Here is a 24,147-nt window from a genome sequence, read left to right as displayed (position 1 = left end):
GCACGGGGCAACACTGATCCCAAAGTGAGTACTTGCCTTCATGTACCGGCTACACGAAGGTGTCTTACAAAGAGAAGAATGAAGTACTGTGGCCAGGTTCGGAGACTAGTGAGTTCGGTACGTGAGCTGCGGTTTAGGCTCATCCAGGAAGGCTCCGAACGAGGTAAAGAAAGCCAGCATCCTGCCTTTCCACCTTTCTTCCCATTTCCACCACCACCGATCGAGTTCCGAGCTCAGAAAACAGGAGCGGGCAGACGCCGGAAAAGTCCCTGTCACCTCTCCCAAAGCTGTCCCGTTTAGATGAAAACAAGTTACGCGATGCTTTCCACCGAAAGTGAAAAGGAACAGATGCGGGGGGGAAAACAGCGGACACCAAACCCTAACTGCAGCCACGCCCTGCCCACGCCGCCGGTCCCGGTCCGCGGAGACATGGGCTCTGGGTGTGCGTTCCTCGTTACGTCACTTCCGCCGCCTGCCCGACGGGCGCCGATAAATGCTGTTACCATTTCCGGGTCAGTGAGGCCGCCTACGGCGGCGCAGGCGTGAGTGTTACCCGGTGTCCAGTCTATGGAGTCAGTTGATCCCCGCGGCGTCGCGGAGGCAGGAGGTGGTGTCCGAGTGGGGGCCTTTGCCCCGCCAGGATGTTACCGGGCTTGGCCGCCGCCACTGCGGCCCACAGATGTAGCTGGTCCTCCCTCTGCCGGCTCCATCTGCGCTGCAGGGCGGCGGCCCACGGCTCCAGCGAGCGCCAGGGTGAGTGTCCCGCCTCGGCCGCTGACTCCGCGGCAGCCGACCTGGAGGAGCAGGCCGAGCTCGGCGCCTCGCCTCGGGCATTTCGGCCGCTTGTCCTTCTCCAACCCCAGAACCTTCCTTTCGGATCTGTGTCTTTGCAGTTCGGCTCGCCCAGGTGTCAGGGACCTCTGACAGCTCTCCCAGACCCTGGTTTTCCCCAACGCCCTAGCACAACTCCCACGGAAACTTGCAGGTAGCTCCCGGGCCGGGTCACATATGTGAAGACAACCATTTGTACCAGATAAAATGCTACGTGCGCATCGCGGTGTCCCGCGATGACAGCCCCTCTCCCCCAGGCAGTGAGAAATTATGGAAACCTAAAAGTGCCAGGGTCTTTCGAGTTCATTGGCTCCCCTTCATTGAGCGCCTTTGGCTCACCAGATTTTCTTGCCCTGCTCCTTTTTCCGTTTTCCTAACTTTTTCCATAAATTTCCTAAGAAGGGAGGAGAGAGTGAGGGATGGGGGTGCTACTCATCATTTACGAATCTTTCTTAAGTATGAGGATATGACCATGCCACAGTCATTGAATGAATCCAGTTTTGGATAATAAAGCAAACTAACTGTTCAGTTTCGTTGAACGATCTTTGTGGTGAAAACCTGTGTAATGGAGCTGTAACCCAGAAAAACGTGGTTGAGGAGAATTTTTATCCCTCTCCTTAAGCATTCTTTTTTTACTCAAATTTAAGTTGTCCCACAGTTTCCAAAATAGCATTGAATTTGTAAGTTTTAGTCAGGCTTCCCTACGTTTTTGCTGTAGCTTGGGATGCCATAATAGCTTCACCCCTCGAGAACAGAGAGAAAAAACAGATCCAAATCTGCCCCTAGTTTAATTCCTTTGATTCTTGAGCATAGAGTGTTTATAGATAACATTTTCCAAAAATTCATGTTCGAAAAAGCTTGTAGCATGTTTGTGGCCTGGCAATAGAAGTTAGAACTTGTAGTCCAGTCATTTAAGTTTAAAAGTAACAAGTTATAGTGATATATATAGATATAGTGATAAGCTGTGAAGATAAATGAGAATATATTAGTATCATTTATTTGCAATAAATGTAAAAACTTTTAAAATTTCAGAATGGTTAATTTTAACATCATGTTCTGTGACTTCTTGGTGGGGATAGAAAAGTTGAGGTTTTTCTTTTTTTCCCTGTATTGGCAATACAGCTGGTTCTCTTATGAACAAAATGAATCTTGAGTATACCATACTCTAAAAATTCCCAAGTAAACTTTCTAGCATAGTTGATTCTATTTACCAAGCAATTTTGGCATTTTACACTTAAGTTAGGTATACTGGGTAACCTGCCTTCTAAGTCGGTAGAAAGGACTTGAAATTGTGTAATTTGTAATTTTACTCTCTATAGCCATCATCATGCCGAAAATTATGTACTCTTTGTTTCACCCGTCTGTGAACCACAGATAATGAGTACCTATTTCTTTGGTCAGAATGACTTTGCAAAGTTCTTTGGAATGTTTATCACCAGAAAATTAAAATGTGTTTTCACACTTAATACATAGTAGGTTTTAAAAATAACCTCCTTTGTGAAAATTTAGTTCCAATAATAACTGAAACAGTTTTTAAAAGGACAGCCATTATAGTAAAATTTAAAAAGCATTAGGAAAGGGTACTATTTAAGTCAGATGCATAAAAGAAGAAAATGATATCTGAAAACTTTCGGGGGAAAAATCTAAAAACAGATATTTTTCTTTGTCAAGAAATAAAATTTATGCTTCTAAAATTCCTGTATGTCAGAGGGGATAGACTTAAAAAGAATAAGGAGAGAAGGAAACCTTAAGGGAAACTGTTGCTTTATCTGCATACTTAAAAATGTGAAATGCCTATACACTGAAAGCTCAGTTTGTTTATTTATTTATTTATTTTTTAAAGATTTTATTTATTTCTTTGACAGAGACAGATCACAAGTAGACAGAGAGTCAGGCAGAGAGAGGAGGAGGCAGGCTCCCTGCTGAGCAGAGAGCCTGATGCGGGGCTCAATCCCAGGACCCTGAGATCATGACCTGAGCCGAAGACAGAGGCTTCAACCCACTGAGCCACCCAGGCCCCCCTGAAAGCTCAGTATAAAGGTGAAAAGGAGGGGCGCCAGGGTCCGAAAGAAAGATAACATGAGCCATGTATGTAATCTTGGGTTGTCTTATAGCCATATGTGAAACAGTAAAAACAGATAGTTAATTTTAATCGAGATAAAATTTTTGAGATGTTTTACATCATCTTTTTGTACTAAATCTTCGAAGTCCAGTGTCTATTTTACATTTAGCACATTTTAGTTCAGAATAGTCACATTTCAAGGGCTCAGTGAACAGTGACTACTGTACTGGACAGGGCAGTTATAAAATATGTATCCCTAATTTATGAAGAAGTCTTATGTACTACTGTATCTTCTAGTAAAAAAAAAAATGGGTGAAGGATATGAGTGAGTTCATAAGGGAGTTCAGGTGGCATATAAAAATGTAAAATGTACCATACTTACCAATAAGTATAGAAATAAAGCTTAAGGATTTGCTACTCATTGCCTGTCTCATATTGGCTATCTTTTCATATTGATACCTCATATTGAGGGTGCAGGAAAGCAGGAACTCTCTTTTTCTATTGGTTGGAACATAAAATTCAGTGTTCTGGTGGTCAGTTATTCTTTTATGAAAAGAACTTTAGGGGTGCTTGGGTGGCTCAATTGGGCGTCTGCCTTTGGTTCAGGTCATGATCCCAGAGTCCTGGGATCGAGGAGCCCTGCATCCTGCTCCCTGTTCATCTGGGAGCCTGTTTCACCCTCAGCCTGCTGCACCGCCTATATATGTGTGTTCTCTCTCTGTCAAATGAGTGAGTAAAATCTAAACAAAAAAAAAAAAAAAAAATTTTTAAAGTTTTATACTTTCTGACCCAGTGATTGTATTTTTTTAAAAGCTTTTATTTATTTGAGAAAGGCGGTGCGGGGAGGAGCAGAGGGACAGGGACAAGCACACTCCACACAGAGCCCGACATGGGACTCAATCCCAGAACCCTGAGATCATGACCTGAGCCAAAGGCAGACACTTAACTGACTGAGCCTCCCAGGTGCTGCCCCCCCCACCCCGAGTGATTCTCTTTAAAACTATATAAAGAAATAATTAGACGGGTATTATAATGTGTGCACAAGTTCATTATTCATAGTAATAAATTGATAACATTTATGGTTATAGAGAGTTGGAAACTTAAGTATATTACGGTGCCTTTATTATGGGCTGTTGATACATGCAACATTAAAAAAAATCAATTTAGAAGAATAGTGACAGGGGAAAATGCTTTTAAATATATATATTTTATTTATTTATTTGAGAGAGAGAGAGAGAACATGAGATGGGGGAGGCTCAGAGGGAGAAGCAGACTCTGCCAAGCAGGGAGCCTGATGCGGGACTCGATCCCCGGACTCCAGAATCATGACCTGAGCCGAAGACAGTAGCTTAACCAACTGAGCCACCCAGGTGCCTGGGGAAAATGCTTTTATACTATTAGGTAAAACTAGAAAAAAGTACAGTTAAGAATATATACTGTGATATTAACAATAAGTTTCTCTAGAAAAATTTTTTTATTAACTGTGTTTTTCAAACAATCTATAATAAACATAATCCTCTTATATTATAAAAATGTGACTTAGTTTCTATAGTAAATATTTCCTTTTTAAGTTTCTCTGACTTTTCATAGAACACTTATTTTTCATATATTTATGCCTTGACTCATTTGGCAAAAATTTGAGATGGGAGGATTCTCCTTTAAGTATAGTATACCAAATTAATGGACATGTGCTTTTGCTTAAATCTGAGGTTAATAGAAGTGCAGTTTTAAGTGAAGAGTGTAAATTAAATTTTTGTATTTTATTCTTGTCTCTAATCTGACAAGAATTTTGTTTTGTTGTGCCCACTGCCCCCCCCCCCCTTTGAATAACTAACAAAGACCATTCTGGCAGGCTGACACCATGATTCTATGTAGTTCAAGTAAATGATAGGATTTGTAGCTGTAAAATGATGCTAACTATACTATGTTCCTCCTAACTTTTAGTGAGTGAGGTTCAGTTCAGCAAAGAGGTCTGAAGCATTGTTGCTGGTGCTGTGGTGCTGAACAAGACAGACTTAGTATCCTCCTTTATTGGGCAGACACCGGGAATGAGAAAACATGGCCGAGTACTAGGAAAGAAGTAAACTGGGTGATGGGCTAGAAAGTAACTAGCAGAGGCCATTTCTGTAGATATGCTGAGGAAGCAGTGACTGAGTCAAGTCTTGAAAAATGAAAATGAGCAAGCCAGGTGAAGATCTGCGGTGAAGAGCAATCCAGGTAGAGCAAACAGGAACCCTAGAGATCAGACTACTAGTATTCAGGAGCAGAAAAGAAAACTTCTGTGGCTCGGATAAGGGAGAGGAGGAAATGAAATGAAGTTTGAGAGGTACTGGAGCCTTTTAGGCCATAGATTTAAAAGGCTATATATATATATATATAAAATTTTAAGATTTTATTTATTTATTTATTTGACAGAGAGAGAGAGAGAGAGAGAGAGAGAGTGAGAGTGAGCACAGGTAGGCAGAGGGAGAGGGAGAAGCAGGTTCTCCACCGAACAGGGAGCCCGATGCAGGGTTCGATTCCAGGACCCTGGGATCATGACCCGAGCCGAAGGCAGTCACTTAACCGACTGAGCCACCCAGGCGCCCTAAAAGGCAATATTTTAAAAAATAGCAGTCTACTATGTGGAAAACGGGTTTGGAAAGGAAAGTGTGAATTAAAGAGATCTTTTGGGAGTTGCTAGGCAGACAAGGCTGTGGCTAGGCCTTGGTAGCTAGCAATGAAGATGGAAGGAAGTAGGTGGCTTTGAGGTATGTTTTGGAGTATAAATTATACAATGTGGTAATACAGGTGAAGTATTTTGGACAGTGGCACTTGGTAAACCCTGAATATATTAGATATTGTTGTTTTTATTTGTCTAAGCAAATATTAACAAGAATTAAGTGCAATAGAAATGTGTACCAAGAGGCAGTGCAGGAAGTTGCCCCGATCTCATTTTCTTAAAAAAAAAAACCCAAAACCAAAAAACAGAACTTCCCTATTGCTGGATAAAAATCACATCCAGTAATAGTCGTCAAGCCTGAGCTACCTGATCTAGGTTACACTTTCACTTGGTAGATGATAGGCACAAAAGATTTTCTGCATTTTTGGCTAGCTGAAAGCATTAAAATAAACTAGATACTGTTACTATTAGTAGTAATAATAATAGAAGTAATTTGGCAATGACTACATTCTTAGTTTTTAAAAATTTAGGCATTTTTGAAAGTACAGCAAAGCGTTATAGAGTAAAAATTGTGCATAATATAGATATTTCCCCAGTAACATTTTTTAAAAGTAGGCTCTGCACCAGTATGGGGCTCAAACTCACAACCCCAAGAGTCACATGCTCTACTGACTGAGCCAACCAGGTACCCCCCCAGCCACATTTTTAATAGTTGAAATCCCACTATGTTGTTTTGTCTCTTGCTTTTTTTTAAATGCAACATGATGAATATGTCCCACATTCGTAAAAGATTTAAATATATACATAATGAAAATATAGGGACCTCTCATAACTTAATTATTTTTCTATTAGGAAACATTTAAGTTTTTTCATGATATTACCACAAAGAACAATTTTTGCATATTATTGTGTATTTAATGGGCCCAGCATGCCTCTGCTGTGCTACTCTGCTTATTGTGTATTTTAAGTTCACACTAACCTCTTATAAAATTAAGTATAACATGATCAACGTCTGTGCTTTAGGAATTTGGGGGCAAAACTACTGAAATAGTCTCTTAAATAAAGAGATTGATCTTTAGAAGGTGTAGGCTACAAGTTTGATTCTCTAGCCCTTAAATGAGCCAGTAAGAAAACAGTACAAACTGCAAGAAATCTTTTTGTTTATAGTTATGGTTATTGTAGGAGCAACATATCCAGAAGACAGAATTGTCAGTTTTCATGAGACAAACAGTTTCTTTTGTTGTTTGTTGTAGTGTGAAAAAGAGGTCCAAATTTCCTTTTAAAGCCAGAGGAAATGGTAGGTGACAAACCAGATTGGAGAGAGAGGACGAGTGCTTATCAGCAGTGATTGTTAGGAGCTACAGAGGCAATAACAGTAAAAAAAAAAAAAAAAGCGGGAGAGGAGTGATTATTGTAACTAGACTGACAAGAGTCTCTCCGCAGTCTTGATGAAGAAATAGCTCTTATATATACAGCGATGAGAAGTCCTCGTCCAAGTCCCAAGTCCAAGAACTGTGAGCACCAGACTTTCAAAAAGATTAATCTTCTGTATGTATCTTATTTTAGATGTCACCTTGAAGAAAGGATATATTAGTGGTGGGTACTATTTTTTTTTAACTATTTTTCTTCATCCAAGTATTAACTAATGAATTCAGTAATTGATTTAAAAATGGTTCTTTCTTTCTTTCTTTTTTTTGAAGATTTTATTTATTAGAGAGAGAGAGCGCAAGCACAAGCAGAGGGAGAGGGAGAAGTAGAGTCTCCGCTGACAGGAAGCCCTTCCTGACCTGAGCCAAAGGCAGACCCTTAACTGACTAAGTCACCCAGGCGCCTGTGCATTTCCTTTTTTGTTTTTTTAATGGTTGCGTTTCAGTTGCTGTGTTTTAGATATTATATTTGGTTTATTGAATCAAATGTGGTCCTATATATTTTTTAGAGTAAAATGTTAAAGATGGTAAAATGTGTTCCAGTTTTGTGCAGTTTTTGATCTTGCATTAATGCCTGATGTGTACTTTTTAAGTTGCTGATACCTGAAATTCTACTGAAGTTAAAAATTAAGGACTTTTTGGAACAGCTAGCAAGGAAGCTATCAAAGATTATTTCAGGTTAGTGTCTAAAGAATGCAGGAGTCAATTTGAAGAGACCCTTTGGCCAAAAATGGGACCATTTGACCATTAATCAGAGCAACTAAAATGGATTGAAATAGATCAAATAATGTTTAAATCTATGAAATAATGATACATACACAAATTACTGTGTCACTTCAGGATAGTACGTAGTGAACTCATTATTTTGAGAACTGGTAAGTAAGGAGAAAATTTAGTCTGATTTTCTTGTAAACTGTACTGCTGAGTAACCAAATATATGGGGGGAATTTTCTTTTTGAAGTGTTCTGACAAATGAAGAAGAGTGGTAAAATTTGAATATCACCATTTTATACCCACCTAATGGATAAATGGTTCTGGGCACTGAACAATAGCAAACACTACACAAATAAAGAGACAACCAAACATTATGTGGTACTTGATGAAAACACCTACCACTGCTTTTTTTTTTTTTTTTTTTTTTTTTTTTTTAAAGTAGGCTCTAGGCCCAACATGGGGCTCAAACTCAAGGCTGTGAGATCAGGAACTGCTAGCTATACCAGCTGAGCCAGTCAGGCGTCCCAGAACTCATCATTGCTTAATAAGTAGTGTTTGTTCTAATAAAAAGAATCAGAATTTTGATAAAACCTTCACATCGTCGATTTATAGAACATACAGAAGAACAGGTTAAACAACACCGTGGGAATTAAGTCAGCAGAATTCAGACTGGAAAACTACCAGGACAAAAATTTAGGACAAATAACTTGATTTCTTCAATTTAAAAATGGCTCTTAAAAAGAAAAAAAAAAAAAAAAAGACATCCTGGGGGCACCTGGGTAGCTCAGTTGGTGACTGAGTGACTCTTGATCTTAGCTCAGGTCTTAATCTCAGGGTTATGGATTCAGGCCCTGTGCTGAAAAAAAATACACCCTGTGGCTTTCAGGAAACTCAAAAGACATCTCAATCAACAATAGTAAATGGATCTTATTAGGATCTGTTTACACACAAAAAATTACAACACTTGTAACAGTTAGAAATTGATGATATTTGATGATATAAGGCATTGCTTATGTTTTATCATGGTGGTTTGGCTGTGTTTTTTAGTTCTTGTCTTTTAGAATACGTATGGAAAATTTTATGAATTAAATTATTTTATGTCTGAGGGGTGCCTGGGTGGCTCAGTTAGTTAAGTGTCTGCGTTTGGCTCAGGTCATGATCCCAGGGTTCTGGGATTAAGCCCCACGTTGGGCTCCCTGCTCAGTGGGGAGTCCCCATCCTCCTTTGCCTCTGCCCCTCCCCGCAGCTTGTGCTTTCTACCTCAAATAAATAAAATGTTTATAAATAAACATATAAATAAATAATTTTATGTCTGAGATTTACATCAAATTAACATGGAGGTGAGGAAGTATTGGTGCAGGTAGATATAAGACTAGGTTCACCATGAGTTGATAATTGCTGAAGGTGGGCAATGAGTACCTGGCCATTTATTGTACTGTTTTTTTCCTACCTCTACATATGTTTGAAATTTTCTGTAATGTTTGAAGAACTAAGGAGAACCTTGAAAAACATTTAGAATCAAATCATGGAAATATTTATATTCTGAGGAAGGATTTTTTCAACTGTAGCTAGTGGGGACAGCTGCATGGCACAATCGGTTAAGCATCTGCCTTTGGCTCAGGTCGTGATCCTGGGGTCCTGGTACTGAGTCCTGCATCAGGCTCTTTGCTTAGAGGGAAGCCTGCTCATCCCTCTCCCTGATGTTCCCCCTGCTTGTGCGCTTGCCCTCTCTCTCTCTGACAAATAAATAATATCTTAAAAAAAAGACTGGAGTAGTCTCTCTTTAAACACTTTAGCACAGCTTATATAAGCATTGGATCAGTGGGTGGAAAAAAAGCATTGGTGGCATATTGGCTTTGTTAGGTAGTAATCACAAAAGATACCTTGGATAGATAGGACTGAACACCAGTGGCCATGGTAAACAGGATGCTTTTCTGGAGGGTGCGTTTCTTAGGAAAATTTGCTTTAGTCCTTGCTTCACTGATTTGGCTGATAGGCTACAGATTTTACTTTATTTTTTTTTATACTTATTTATTTATTTGCCAGAGAAAGAGAGAGTGAACACAAGTAAGGGGAGCAGCAAGCAGGGGAGAGGGAGAACCAGGCTCCCCGCTGAGTGGGGATCCCAATGTAAGACTCGATCCCAGGACCCTGGGATCATGACTTGAGCCAAAGGCAGCTGCTTAACAACTGAGCCACCCAGTCACCCCTCGGCTACAGATGTGCAAGGAGATGCATTGTTATATTTGCTTTACTTTAGTATAAGCGTAAGCCTTTAAAAAATAGAGGCAAATGCCCAAAAACATACTGGGCCTTCAACAATTATTTGCCAAATAAGGGAAACAGTAAGTTGACAGAGATCACAAGTAGGCAGAGAGGCAGATAGAGAGAGAGAGGAGGAAGCAGGCTCCCTGCTTAGTGGAGAGCCTGATGCAGCCTCGATCCCAGGACCCTGGGAACTTGACCTGGGATCATGACCTGAGCTGAAGGCAGAGGCTTTAACCCACTGAGCCACCCATGCGCCCCTGGAAGATCATTATTAAGCAGTTAGAAAAGTTTCACCCTCAGGGTGTGCAGCTGGCTCAGTAGGTAAAGCATGTGGCCCTCAATCTCAAGGTGGAGTTCAGTCCCCATGTTGGGTGTAGAGATTACTTGGGGCGGGGGGAGGGGAGGAGGAAAGAAAGAAAAGTATCAGCCCTTAAATGCTTAACCCTCCATTCAGGAAAAACTTGACTATCTCTAATGATATACCTTCATTATTTCACCTAACACTTTAAAAAATATGTAAATTATTCACAAGATTCTCAAGGTCTAGTACTCATAATTTTTTAAAAAAAGAATGAGGGTCACATGAAGGTAAAGACGGATTTAGTTTTCTGCCACTTCAGTGCAAGTGTGGAATACATTTTTCTTCAGTATTTCAGCCCTCCAAAGCCCACAGTCAACCAGATGCAGCAGCTGAAGTGCTTTGTAATTAGTCTTCTATTCTTCCCTCAATTAGAATTCCTGTGTACTGAGGGATCTCACCAAATGTTGATCTAATTATCTGATTAAAAAAAATCAGTGACAGTATGAATGACTGATTAATATAATTCGCTTATTGATTGTGAAATGAAAGAGGAATAAATCTCTAGCTAGCAGAAGGACGCAGGGTAATTTTAAGTAGGAAGCCCTCCTTACCTCCTCCATCTCAGAGTTCTCTACTCTGAAAAGTACATTATGCCAACATTTTTTAACATGTTTAACCATCATATACAAAATAAAAAGTATCATATGTCAGAGATGTTTCAGAAGAGGTGAATGATGAGAATGTCTTATCTGATTTTACATATTTTAAGTTTCCAGGGGCACCTGGGTGGGCTCAGTGGGTTAAACATCTGACTTTGGCTTGGGCCATGGTCTCAGGGTCATGGGATCGAGCCCTGTGTCAGGTTGCATGAGGAATCTCCTTGTCCCTCTGCCTCTCCCTTTGCTCTTGATCGTGCATGCTCTCTCTCAAATAAATAAATGAATAAAATCATTTTAAAAAGACTTTTAAAAATAAAATTTCCTATATAAATAAATTTACAAATTAGAGAATAAGAATATTATTATTTTTTCTTTACAAAGCGTAGTCTCCATACACCTAGGGATCAATGAAACACCTCTACAGAGAGGGTGGGTTGGCATGTGCATTTGTGTATTTAGCAGAATGAAAGTTTTATTGTTATTCTGTAAAATTATTTTCTTTCTAACATAGTGGGTATGTTTTATTGGGTATAAAATCTTTGTTCTGAGTTTGTTTGAAAGTAATTTTTTTTTCTTTTTTTTCAGTAGAATGGCAGAATGTAGTGACATTGGGAAGCTTTTCAAACATGGTTCGCTATAGTCACCCATTTATTTGTACACTGAGTCAAGTGAAGTCATACTCCACAAATGTTCAGAAGGAAGGACAGGGATCACAGACTCTCAGAGTGGAAAAAGTACCATCATTTGATGAAACAGGTGTGTATAAATCTTTTAAAATAATTTTTTTTTCTATATACTGAAATAGCTTGTGTAAGATTATTTGTCCCTTGAATGTTTGATAGAACTTATGTACAACTATCTGGGTTAATGTTTACTTTGTGGAAAGCTATTAAACTGTTAATTTACTTTCTTTTAATTTTTCTGCTTTTAACTCAGTTTAGGTAAGTTCTGTTTTTTTCTGGGAGTTTGTCCACTTAAACTAAATGTTTAATTTACTGGCATCAAGTTCATAATAGTTTCTGTATACTCTTAGCAGCATTTATAGTTATATCTTTTTTTTTCATTCTTAATTTTGTCATTTTCTTGATTAATCTTGCCAGAACTCTGTCCATTTTCTTATTTTTCCAAGTAGTATCTTTTTATTTTAATATTTATATTGTATGTTTGTTTACTGTTTGGTTAATTTTTATTCTTACCTTAATTATATCCTCCTGTTTTCTTTGTGCTTATTCTGTCATTCATTTTGTGGATTTGACAGTCTTTCCTTCAACAGTTGTCCCTAAAATTTCGCTTTACATATTTTGTAGCTATGTTATTAGATACATAAACATTTAGAGTCGTTACATAACACTGATACATTACACCCTTTCTTTTTATGTAACAACTCTTTTTTTTTTTAGTGTCTCTACCAGATGTTATTAGTATTTGCCTATTTTCCCATCCTTTAACTTTAACCTTTTTTGTCCTGATTTGATAATCTTTGTCTTATAATTGGAAATTTAGTCTGTTTATATTTACTGTTATCACTGATATATTTGAGCATATTTCTGCCATTGTCTCATGAGCTTCCTTGTGGGTTTTTAAAAATTTCTTTAAATTTTATTTTATTTTTAAAAGATTTTATTTATTTGTCAGAGAGAGAGAGAGAGAGAGCACAGGGCAGAAGTAAAGGAAGAAGTAGGCTTCCAGCTGAGCAGGGAGCCTGATGTGGGACTCGATGCCAGGACACTGCGATCATGACCTGAGCCAAGGCAGATGTTTAACTGACTGAGCCACCCAGGCGTCCCTGGGTTTTTTTTTTTTTTTTTTTTTTTTTAATTTCTTTTTTGCCTTTTTTTTCTTTTTTCTCACTGCGTTATCCTTTCTCCCCCATGTGCACACACATACATGTACTAGCTTGGGAGTTAAATACTCTACATACTTCAAAGTCTAAAGGTAATTAAAAAGCTTAACATTTTTTTCTGAAAAATATAAAGAGCTTAGAATCCTTTAATTCTGGTCACTTTCTTTCAACTTACATGCTATTTATTGGCTAATATTTTGTGTCTGTTCTGATCTATCCCTTCTATCCAATATACATCATTATTTGTTCAGATTTCTCTAAAATCCTTCTTAACCACCTTTTCTTATTTTTCTGGTCTTTCTGTCTGATGTAGTACATCTTATACAAGTTCCTTTAGGCGAGGATCTTTTTATGGTAAAGGCAATTTAAGATGTTATTCCAGTGTCTTTTGGGTTCTGTTGCTGTTGAGAAGTCACATATCATGCTTTTGTTCTCATATATTTTCTATTTTATTGCTTTTTAAATTTGATTAACTTTATTTTGAAAGTCTTTTTCTTTGGTATAAACTGCAATTATACTATGTATGTATTTCTGCATACTAGATATGTATTTCTGTGTATTTATCCTGCTTGAGATTTGTTGGGCTTCTAGGAACTGAGGATTAGTATTATTCTGTAATTCTCTGTCACTCTCTATTACCTTTTCTTGGTTCTCTCTCTTTTTTAAAAATGTATTATTTATTTAAAGATTTATTTATTTGAGAGAGAGACTGAGCAAGCTCGTGGGGAGAGTCAGAGGGAGATGGAGAAAGAACCTAAGTAGATGTGGAGTCTTGTGTGCGGGTTGATTTCATCACCCTGAGAGCACAACCTGAGCCGAAACCAGGAGTCTCACTCACACTTAACCGACTTTGCTACCCAGATGCCCCTTTGCTCATTTATTTTTAAGATTTTTAAGTAATCTATACACCCAACATGGGGCTCAAACTCTAAACCCTGAGATCAAGAGTTACATGCTTCACTGACTGAGTCAGTTTTCAGTTCTCTCTTATCTCTTTTTGGAACTCTAAGAATTATGTTAGATCTTTTTGCTTTATTTTCCATGTCTCTAAATCTCTCTGTTGTATTTTGTATTTCTTTATCTTTCTGGCCTGAATTCTGGATTATTTTCTTAGATCTGCCTAGTTTACTAATTCCCTTGTTAGTTAGGCTCTGGTCTACTGGTTGATATGTATGTTGGGTTTTTGTGTGTGTTTTTTTTTTTAAGGTTTTATTTATTTGACAGAGAGAGACACAGAGAGTGAGGGAACACAAGCAGTGGGAGAGGGAGAGGGAGAAGCAGGCTTCCCGCTGAGCAGGGAGCTTGAGGCGGGGCTCAGCCTGAGCTAAAGGCAGGCACTTAACCGACTGAGCCACCCAGGCACCCCGTATGTTGGGTTTTTAATTTCAATGATTATATTCTTTATTTCTAGAAATTGTTTACTTTTCACCTTGCTTATTTGTTCTGTTGTTCCTTATGTTTTCAAACTCCTGTTTTATTACTTACTGTATTAAACGTGTCTATTTTATATTCTATAAATGAAAATTGTATCTGAAATTTTTTGGTTCTTACTATATTATCTTTTTCCTTTGTGCACTCATTCATGATGCCATATCTTTGTTTTTTAATTGAGAATTATTCATTTTCCATGGAGTTTAGTATTTTGGAACTCTTTGAAGTCTCTCTGGATTGAAGATGCATTTCTGCATAGTTTGCTTGTGCCCCACTTAGCTGCTGGGAGTACAGCTTGGGACCAAATTAACTTAAATTCTTTGCTCTAGACTTTTTAGACCACTTTGGTAGCATGAATTCAGACTACAAACTTGTGTGAGGGCTGACTTAGCCTTATGTTTTTCGTCCCCACTATTTAACACCAAAGGAGAGGTTGGCATGCTTTCTTACTGTTCCCTTCTGTGTGTATTTTTTTTTTTTTTTTTTTTTTTTAAGTTCACAGTTATGCTGTCTGTCTAGCTTTTTTTCTGGGTGTCTCCTGTTAGATGTTCCATGTGGAATAGAATGTAGTCATCTTCTCTTGTCTCTCATGCCCCTAGCAGCAATGGAAGTAGAAGCTCAAAGACTACAAACCTCAACAGAGGGATGCCTGAGTGGCTCAGTTGTTAAGCTCTGCCTTGGGCTCAGGTCATGATTCCAGGGTCCTGGGATTGAGTCCCACATGGGGTTCCTTGCTCAGCGGGAATCCTGCCTCTCCCTTTCCCACCCCTTCTCTCCCCGCCACTTGTGTTCCCTCTCTCACTATCTCTGTCTCTCTGTCAATTAAACAAATAAAAGAAAACTTTAGAAAAAATAACACCTCAACAGAAATCTTAGGGGAAAGGTTGGCTTTGGTGTTCTCACTTAGTCTGTAGAGGTTCAACTTTCCTTTTGTTTTTGCCCTCTTTGCATCATTTTTTGTGAGCTTAGCAATGTGTTTGAAAAGATTTTGTCCGGGATATCTAGTCTGCTGTGCAACATTCAAATGAAGTCCTTAAAAAAAAAAAAGAAAAGAAAATGAAGTCCTTTATTCATTAATTTATTCAAGAAGTATTTTACTTTTAAGGGTTCTATTTATTCGTTTTGGAGCTAGAACAGGGGGAGGAGCAGAGGGGGAGGGATAAGCAGATCTGCTCTGAGCACAGAGCCAGACTCAGGGCTTGACCCCACATCCCTGAGATCATGACAAGAGTCAAAATCAAGAGTTGGACGCTCAACTGACTTGGCCATCCAGGCACCCCAAGATGTATTTATTGAACACTTTTTATATGACAGCAAAATAGAATGACTCTGAGTTTATACTAAAACGAAAATTACTAAAACAAAGTTAAGCAAACAAAAATAATACTGCATGGTAAATACCACGGCAGAGGAAATACTGTGTGCTACAGGAGTACTTAGAGGGGTTGGAATGGAGTCTGGAATGGTTGAGAAAGTTTTCCATGAAGAAATGTTATCTAGTTAGGGACCTAAAAGAAAATTAGGTAGTGGTGTGATGAATGGTAGAGAAAGGCAAAACTACAAGTGATTTAGTGTGATTAGATTAGTGAGTATGGGACCTGGTGGTGTTGTTTGTAGTTTTGAGCACAAGGGATGCATATCAGGCGGTCAGCAAAGTCACATCAAGGTTTTGTTGAGGAATTTGGACTTTGTTTTCTAGGCACTGAAAATCTGTTAGAACATTGTAAGTAAGGTAAGTACTTGATCAGATTTAAAATTTTAGAAAGATAGTAGTTGCTGAATAGAAAACCCATTGGAAAGGAAGGAGAGTGAGAGCAGTATTACAAATGAGGGTCTAGGCTAAGATAATGGTGATGATTTTTTTAAGTGAGTAGGTGAACTGGAGATTTAGGAGCTGAATAATTAGGACTTGGTGATTGAATTAACGAAAAAGAGAAGAGGATCAAGTAAAGCATGGTTCCCGGTTACTGACTGGATTGGATGACTGTGTAGATGATTCATTGATTTCTAAAATTGGGAATGCCAAAACGAGAGTGTATTTTAATGAGAAGATGGTGATTTAGTTTTGGACATCTGAATTGTAGGTGCCTCTGTGACATCTTAACAGATGACTGGTAGGCAGTAGGGTGTGCTGCTTTTCTGTAGCGAGACAGCATCATCTCATCATCTCTTGGCTGGATTACTGCCTTCTCCCTGGGCTCCGTGCTTCTACTCTTTCATGCTCTTTATTCTTCAGCCAAACCAGTCTCCTTTGGTTCTTAGTAAATACAAACCCTGTTCTCATTATAGGGCTTTTGCTCTAGGTGTTTTCTTTCCAAAGTGACCTTCTACACATGGCTGACCCCTTTTGGTCACTTATATCTTAGTTAAAATGTCAACTCTGCACAAAGTCACTCTTTACTCACTTCATCTAAAGTAGCCAGCCACCCATTCAGTTGGTTAAGCTTATCTGCCTTTGGCTCAGGTCATGATCTAAGGGTCCTTGGATTTAGCCCTGTGTGGGGCTCCCTGCTCAGCAGGGAGTCCACTTCTCCCTCTGCCCCTCTGCCTTGCTTATATGTGTATGCATGTGCTCTCTCTTACTCTCTCAAATAAATAAATAAAACCTTAAAAAAAATAAAATAAAGCGGCTACCCAGTCAGTCTTTAATATTAGCCTAATTTTAATTCTCTCTGTGAGTAGCAGTTAATACTGATTGATATTTTCAATATTTCTTTTATTTCTCATTTCCTCCTTGTTTCTAAAGCCCCACGAAAGCAGGAGCCTCAGTGCTTAGAGCAGTGGTTTGCATGTAGTAGGGGTTTAATAAATATTTGTAAATGAGTGAATGCAGAGTTCTAACTTGGGGAGAGATTTAGGATTAGTTATTAACTATACCCAGGAGGCAACTGAAGTCATGAGTGTGTTTGGAGCAGTTCAGGAAGGGAGTTCAGAGTGAGGAGATAAGATCTTTCAGTACAGAAATCCCCAGTGAGTCAGGGGCAGATGGAAGAGGAGAAGCCTGCGGAGAATCCTTAAGAAGGAGCAGTCTGGAGAGGTAGGAGGGAAACCAAGGAGAATATGGTGTCAGAAGAAGAGAGTGTTTGAGGAATAATAAACATTTCAAGACTACCTTTTCTTCAGTTGGATGCCTTTCACAGGGGAATATCTTATAGATTCCTTGAGAAACTTGTGCTTGTGTTTACAATGCCTGTTTTTCATCCTTTTTCCTAAGCCCCATCCTCCCTCTGGGCTTCCAGTGCAGTTTTAACCAATTCGTTCTCTTTTCCTTGTGGTGATGGAGAACTGCAGGGACGAATATTGATTGAGAGTTTGATATTAGAAGATGAAGGGATGGAGAGTGTAATGAGTCCCTCAGTTCCAGAAATAAGCATATTTATTGGAACATAGAAATGGGAAAAGAAACAAGTGATAAAATCATATAATTAAGGAAAAAATATGGTATAATACTCTTCTGAGGTGAACATAGATTCAGGCAAAAGCACTTAATGTTGGTTCTGCTATACAAAATGCTTGAAATTGAAATCCATCACCAGGTTTCTTTTTTCTCCACTGACTGAAATAAAAATGGTAGTTTATTTTCTTATATTGGAAATACATTGTTTACTGATGGTTTTATTTTGGGCTCAATTTTTCAGAATTTGCTTAGGTCAAATTAGAACTTGTTAGCCATTAGATAGATAGCAAGTAATTGCTTGATTGAAAGATAATTTGTATATTTAAGGATTTGAGATTGACTTTTGAATAATTCAAGTCACATGGTAAAGTCAGGAACAGCTCATTAAGAGGCAGAGACTTGCTAAGGAATCCTTAAATTTTTAAGGAGCATTCAGATGTTTTAAATTTTAGTAACATTAGTTTTAATTTTGCTAATGACAGCAGATGTGTGGCAAACAGCCAGGGGTTGAGCTTTAGACAAGTGTCTAGAGATATTCATGGATAGACTATCTAGTTATTTATTGAAATCATAAAGATTCTACTCCAGTGATAGAGTATAAGTTTATAAAGTTGTTGGTGTGCCAAATAAGCATTCATACCTGTTTTTGAACCATTTACTTGCATTTCTTGTTTATGATTCTTAGCACTATATTATTAGTAGCATCTAGACAGTTTGTAGTGAGAAAAATATCCACAATACCGGTCTTGGACCAGATTGTTTATGTGATGTGGTTGAATTACTTTGATCATTGTAAGTGGGTTGTCTCTGAAACTTGACAGTAGATTTTAGCTGTTCAGATACTAGGTGAGTGATGAAATGTTTTCCCTTACTTTTGTCTGCCCTATTCTCTCTTCCTACAACAAAATTTTAAGAAATTGATACATCGATTTTTATAAAGATGCTTTAGAATTTGCAAATAAATAAAAATAAACAAAAATAAAATCATATTGAACTGTTTGGTGTCAAATGTTATAAGCTGTAGTTATTAATTAGTGTGTTTTAAATTTTTAAAAAAATTTCTAAGTAATCTCTGTACCCAGTGTGGGCTTAACTCACAACCTGACATCAAGAGTTGCATGATCTGGGGACGCCTGGGTGGCTCAGTCAGTTAAGCAGCTGCCTTCGGCTCAGGTCATGATCCCAGCGTCCTGGGATTGAGTCCCACATTGGGCTCCTTGCTCCGTGGGGAGCCTTCATCTCCCTCTGCGTCTGCCTGTCACTCTGCCTGCCTGTACTCTGTCTCTCTGACAAATAAATAAAATCTTAAAAAAAAAAATTTTTTTTTAATTAAAAAAAAAAAAGAGTTGCATGCTCTGATCAAAACTCTTCAAAGTGTAGGGATAGAGGGCACATACCTCAATATTATCAAAGCCATCTATGAAAAACCCACCGCAAATATCATTCTCAATGGAGAAAAACTGAAAGCTTTTCCATTAAAGTCAGGAACACGGCAGGGATGTCCATTATCACCACTGCTATTCAACATAGTACTAGAAGTCCTAGCCTCAGCAATCAAACAACAAAAAAGAAATTAAAGGCATCCAAATCGGCAAAGAAGAAGTCAAACTATCACTCTTCGTAGGTGATATGATACTATATGTGGAAAACCCAAAAGACTCCACTCCAGAACTGCTAGAACTTGTACAGGAATTCAGTAAAGTGTCAGGATATAAAATCAATGCACAGAAATCAGTTGCATTTCTGTACACCAACAACAAGACAGAAGAAAGAGAAATTAAGGAGTCAATCCCATTTACAATTGCACCCAAAACTCTAAGATATCTAGGAATAAACCTAACCAAAGGGGCTAAGAATCTATATGCAGAAAACTATAAAGTACTTATGAAAGAAATTGAGGAAGACACAAAGAAATGGGAAAATGTTCCATGCTCCTGGATTGGAAGAATAAATATTGTGAAAATGTCTATGCTACCTAAAGCAATCTACACATTTAATGCAATCCCTATCAAAATCCCATCCATTTTTTTTCAAAGAAATGGAACAAATAATCCTAAAATTTATATGGAACCAGAAAAGACCTCGAATAGCCAAAGGAATATTGAAAAAGAAAGCCAACGTTGGTGGCATTGCAATTCCGGACTTCAAGCTCTATTGCAAAGCTGTCATCATCAAGACAGCATGGTACTGGCACAAAAACAGACACATAGATCAGTGGAACAGAATAGAGAGCCCAGAAATAGACCCTCAACTCTATGGTCAACTAATCTTCGACAAAGCAGGAAAGAATGTCCAATGGAAAAAAGACAGCCTCTTCAATAAATGGTGCTGGGAAAATTGGACAGCCACATGCAGAAAAATGAAATTGGACCACTTCCTTACACCACACACGAAAATAGACTCCAAATGGATGAAGGACCTCAATGTGAGAAAGGAATCCATCAAAATCCTTGAGGAGAACACAGGCAGCAACCTCTTCGACCTCAGCCGCAGCAACATCTTCCTAGGAACATCGGCAAAGGCAAGGGAAGCAAGGGCAAAAATGAACTATTGGGATTTCATCAAGATCAAAAGCTTTTGCACAGCAAAGGAAACAGTTAACAAAACCAAAAGACAACTGACAGAATGGGAGAAGATATTTGCAAACGACATATCAAGATAAAGGGCTAGTATCCAAAATCTATAAGGAACTTAGCAAACTCAACACCCAAAGAACAAACAATCCAATCAAGAAATGGGCAGAGGACATGAACAGCCATTTCTGCAAAGAAGACATCCAGATGGCCAACAGACATGTGAAAAAGTGCTCCACATCACTCGGCATCAGGGAAATACAAATCAAAACCACAATGAGATATCACCTCACACCAGTCAGAATGGCTAAAATTAATAAGTCAGGAAATGACAGATGCTGGTGAGGATGCAGAGAAAGGGGAACACTCCTACACTGTTGGTGGGACTGCAAGCTGGTGCAACCACTCTGGAAAACAGCATGGAGGTTCCTCAAAATGTTGAAAATAGAACTACCCTATGACTCAGCAATTGCACTACTGGGTATTTACCCTAAAGATACAAACATAGTGATCCGAAGGGGCACGTGTACCTGAATGTTTATAACAGCAATGTCTACAATAGCCAAACTATGGAAAGAACCTAGATGTCCATCGACAGATGAATGGATCAAGAAGATGTGGTATATATACACAATGGAATACTATGCAGCCATCAAAAGAAATGAAATCTTGCCATTTGCGACGACGTGGATGGAACTAGAGGGTATCATGCTTAGTGAAATAAGTCAATCAGAGAAAGACAACTATCATATGATCTCCCTGATATGAGGACGTGGAGATCCAACATGGGGTGTTAGGGGGATAGGAGAAGAATAAATGAAACAAGATGGGATTGGGAGGGAGACAAACCGTAAATGACTCTTAATCTCACAAAACAAACTGGGGGTTGCTGGGGGGAGGTGGGGTTGGGAGAGGGGGAGGGGGTTATGGACATTGGGGAGAGTATGTGCTATCATGAGTGCTGTGAAGTGTGTAAACCTGGTGATTCACAGACCTGTACCCCTGGGGATAAAAATACATTATATGTTTATAAAAAAAAAAAAAGGATGAATACCCAACTTTTGTAGCAACATGGACGGGACTGGAAGTGATTATGCTGAGTGAAATAAGTCAAGCAGAGAGAGTCAAGTATCATATGGTTTCACTTAATTTGTGGAGCATAACGAATGACATGGAGGACATTGGGAGATGGAGAGGAGAAGGAAGTTGAGGGAAATTGGAAGGGGAGGTGAACCATAAGAGACGATGGACTCTGAAAAACAACCTGAGGGTTTTGAAGGGGCGGGGGTGGGAGGTTGGGGGAACCAGGTGTTGGGTAATAGGAAGGGCACGTATTGCATGGAGCACTGGGTGTTGTGCAAAAACAATGAACACTCTTATGTTGAAAAAATAAATAAATAAATGAAAAAAAAAAGTTGCATACTCTACCAACTGAGACAGCCAGGCGCCCCTAAATAGGAGTGTTTGATACTATCATGACCTACTTAGGATTTGATGTATAGTTAAAGCCTTTTGGATTTTGCGTATGTGTTTTAGTTATGAAAACACAATATACCATGTTAAGTCATTTCTCCAGTGGCTTTCACTAAAAAAAAAAACCCTAAGGATATACTAAAAATTATATGTAAGATTTTTGCTTTTATTTTTTTATTTTTGAAGATTTTATTTATTTGTTTATTTTTGAGAGAGGGAGGGGGCTCAGAGGGAAAAGCAAACTCTCCACTGAGCAGGGAGCCAGATGCGGGACTCAGTCCCAGGACCCTGGGATTGTGACCTGAGCTGAAGGCAGATGTGTAACCAGGCATTCTTTGCTTTTATTTCAAAGAGTTTTGCCTTTGTTAGTGCCTAGGCTGTTGGCATGTAATTTATCTGTAAAACCTTTGAAGGAAGGTAAATGAGTGGCTTAGGCAGAAATTCTCATCAAGATGGCATTTTGAGTAGATGCTTTGAGGTATCTGTTCTATTTTTCCGTGGAGTGATAGGTAAAATATAGAAAGAGAAAACTGAAGAAACAGCTGGACTCAGAAAAAGTTGTGCTGTGTCCAAGGAGTGTAACAGAAAGTGCTGGACTGTGGTCTGTAATCTGGCATTGGTCACCAGGGGTTCCGTTTGGTTAGGATAATAGATCTACAGGCGCTACATGCATAGCCAGCTGCTGGAGCCAGACTCATTGTTTGAACTTACCCACACACTCACATGTCGGAGGCTGAACTAGCTTCTTCCGTTTGTTACGTGAGTCTGTCTTGTAGGAGGCTGTAAGTTAGGGAGGCAAGAGGGAAAAAGAGGAATTGGATCCTGCTATTTGCTGGTTTTGAGACTGGATAGAGAGGTGGGAATTTCAAACTGGCAGTAGGAAATCTGGTTCAAGACAGAAAGATCAGATTGAGTTTTGAGCTAGAGCATGAGAAGGAGAGTGAAAGGATATATCCTATCCAGAATAGGATGTTAATTAGTTAACTAATTGTTAATTATTAGGATTGTAATCCCCCAAATATAAAAGTACACAAAGGATCATATTGCAATGTATACATTTCAAATCAACACATTATACACCTTAAACTTATAAAATCTTATATGTCATTTGTATCAATAAAAAAATAAAAATGCATGAAAAATCCTAGCTGTAAGAAAGCCAGCAAAATCAAATGCGTATTATCTCTAGATGATGCTAAAATAACAGCCTGAATTGCTTTAAAATAAGTTTAATATCCTCAGAAAAATAAGTGAAGTACTCATATTTGAAATACATACTGGCAGAGTAAAAGCAGAACAAATAAATCTGGAAAAGAGCCAACTAGAAATCTTAGAAATGAAAGTGTAGTCACTAAAATAAAAATTTAATAGATTAGGGGTACTTGGGTGGCTCAGTAGTTTAAGTGTCTGACTCTTGGTTTTGGCTCAGGTCATGATCTTAGGGTCCTGGGATCGAGCCCTGTGGTGGGATCAGCTTGAGATTTTATCTCCCTCTTTCCCTACCCCTCCGGCTCCTTCTCACTCTCTAAAAATAAATAAATCTTTAAAACAAAAATTTAATAGATCAAATAGTCATCGTCAGGTAGAGGATTAGTAAATTAAATTGACCCTTTGTGTGCATAGGGAAGCACAAAGATTAAAAAAAAAAATGAAAAGGCACTTAAAAGGCATAAAGCTCTCGGCTACATTTAATAGGCCATTTCAGAGAGAATAGAGAAATGGTGGAGAAGTTTATAAAGAGATGATAAGAATTTTTCAGATTTTGGCAAAAACAAGAATCTTCAGGTCAAAACTATACTTTGAATACTAAACAGGATAAGTTAAAAGAAATTCATAGATTTCAAAACAAAAACAAGAAAAAACCCAACTTAAAATCTTCCAAAGAGAAAGTAAAAATGCTATCCAGTTGTTGCTCTTTTGAGGTAGGTAGACTTTTTAATCTGCCACAATATGCAGAAAACACAGAGAGGAGTGATTTGGGGTAACATCCATGAGAGGGTGAAAGGAAAAAATGAATGTAACTCTAGAATTTTACCCTGGTCTAAATAACCAGTCTAGAGTTGAAGGCAAAATAAACATATTTCACATTTAGAAAGATGAATGTCATTTACTATTAACCCACCCACATTAAATAAAGAAACTTTTGTTTCTTTTTGTATGTATTTGTGTAAGATGCACAGTAAACCCAGAGGGAAAAAAGCATTGGAGGGGCGCTTGGGTGGCTCAGTCAGTTAAGTGTCTGCCTGCGACTCCGCTCAAGATTCCAGGGTCCTGGGATTGAGCCCCTAGTTAGGCTCCCTGCTCAAAGGAGAGCCTGCTTCTCTCTCCCCCTCTGCTGCTCCCCCTGCTTGTGTAATATATATATATATATATATATATATATATATATATATATATGGATATAAATACAAGAGAAATTTTTTTAAGGGTGAGGTTTTTATTACAAAATATCAGATAAAAACATAATAAAATCAATACCACCCAATCTAAGAACCTTACTTTCTTG

At 38.5% G+C, this 24,147-nt stretch overlaps 1 protein-coding gene across 4 annotated transcripts in view; it reads left to right on the top strand.

Moving 5' to 3' along the window:
* Positions 1 to 538: 538 nt before the first annotated feature.
* The window catches only part of SLC30A9 (solute carrier family 30 member 9), a 98,534-nt gene continuing 74,925 nt past the window's right edge, over positions 539 to 24,147 (top strand). The window contains exons 1-3 of one of the 4 annotated variants that reach the window (XM_045997501.1): positions 539 to 753; positions 7,122 to 7,151; positions 11,513 to 11,680. In XM_045997501.1, the coding sequence (XP_045853457.1) occupies positions 642 to 753; positions 7,122 to 7,151; positions 11,513 to 11,680 (310 nt within the window). In that variant the 5' untranslated portion in view covers positions 539 to 641. Of the gene's footprint in view, positions 754 to 7,121; positions 7,152 to 11,509; positions 11,681 to 24,147 lie in introns of all 4 variants that reach the window. The other 3 variants (XM_045997500.1, XM_045997503.1, XM_045997502.1) reach the window with 3 other exon arrangements.

Source organism: Meles meles, chromosome 2 (genome assembly GCF_922984935.1).
Source record: "Meles meles chromosome 2, mMelMel3.1 paternal haplotype, whole genome shotgun sequence".
Classification (NCBI taxonomy): domain Eukaryota; kingdom Metazoa; phylum Chordata; class Mammalia; order Carnivora; family Mustelidae; genus Meles; species Meles meles.
This window is presented reverse-complemented; position numbering and strand designations above follow the sequence as displayed.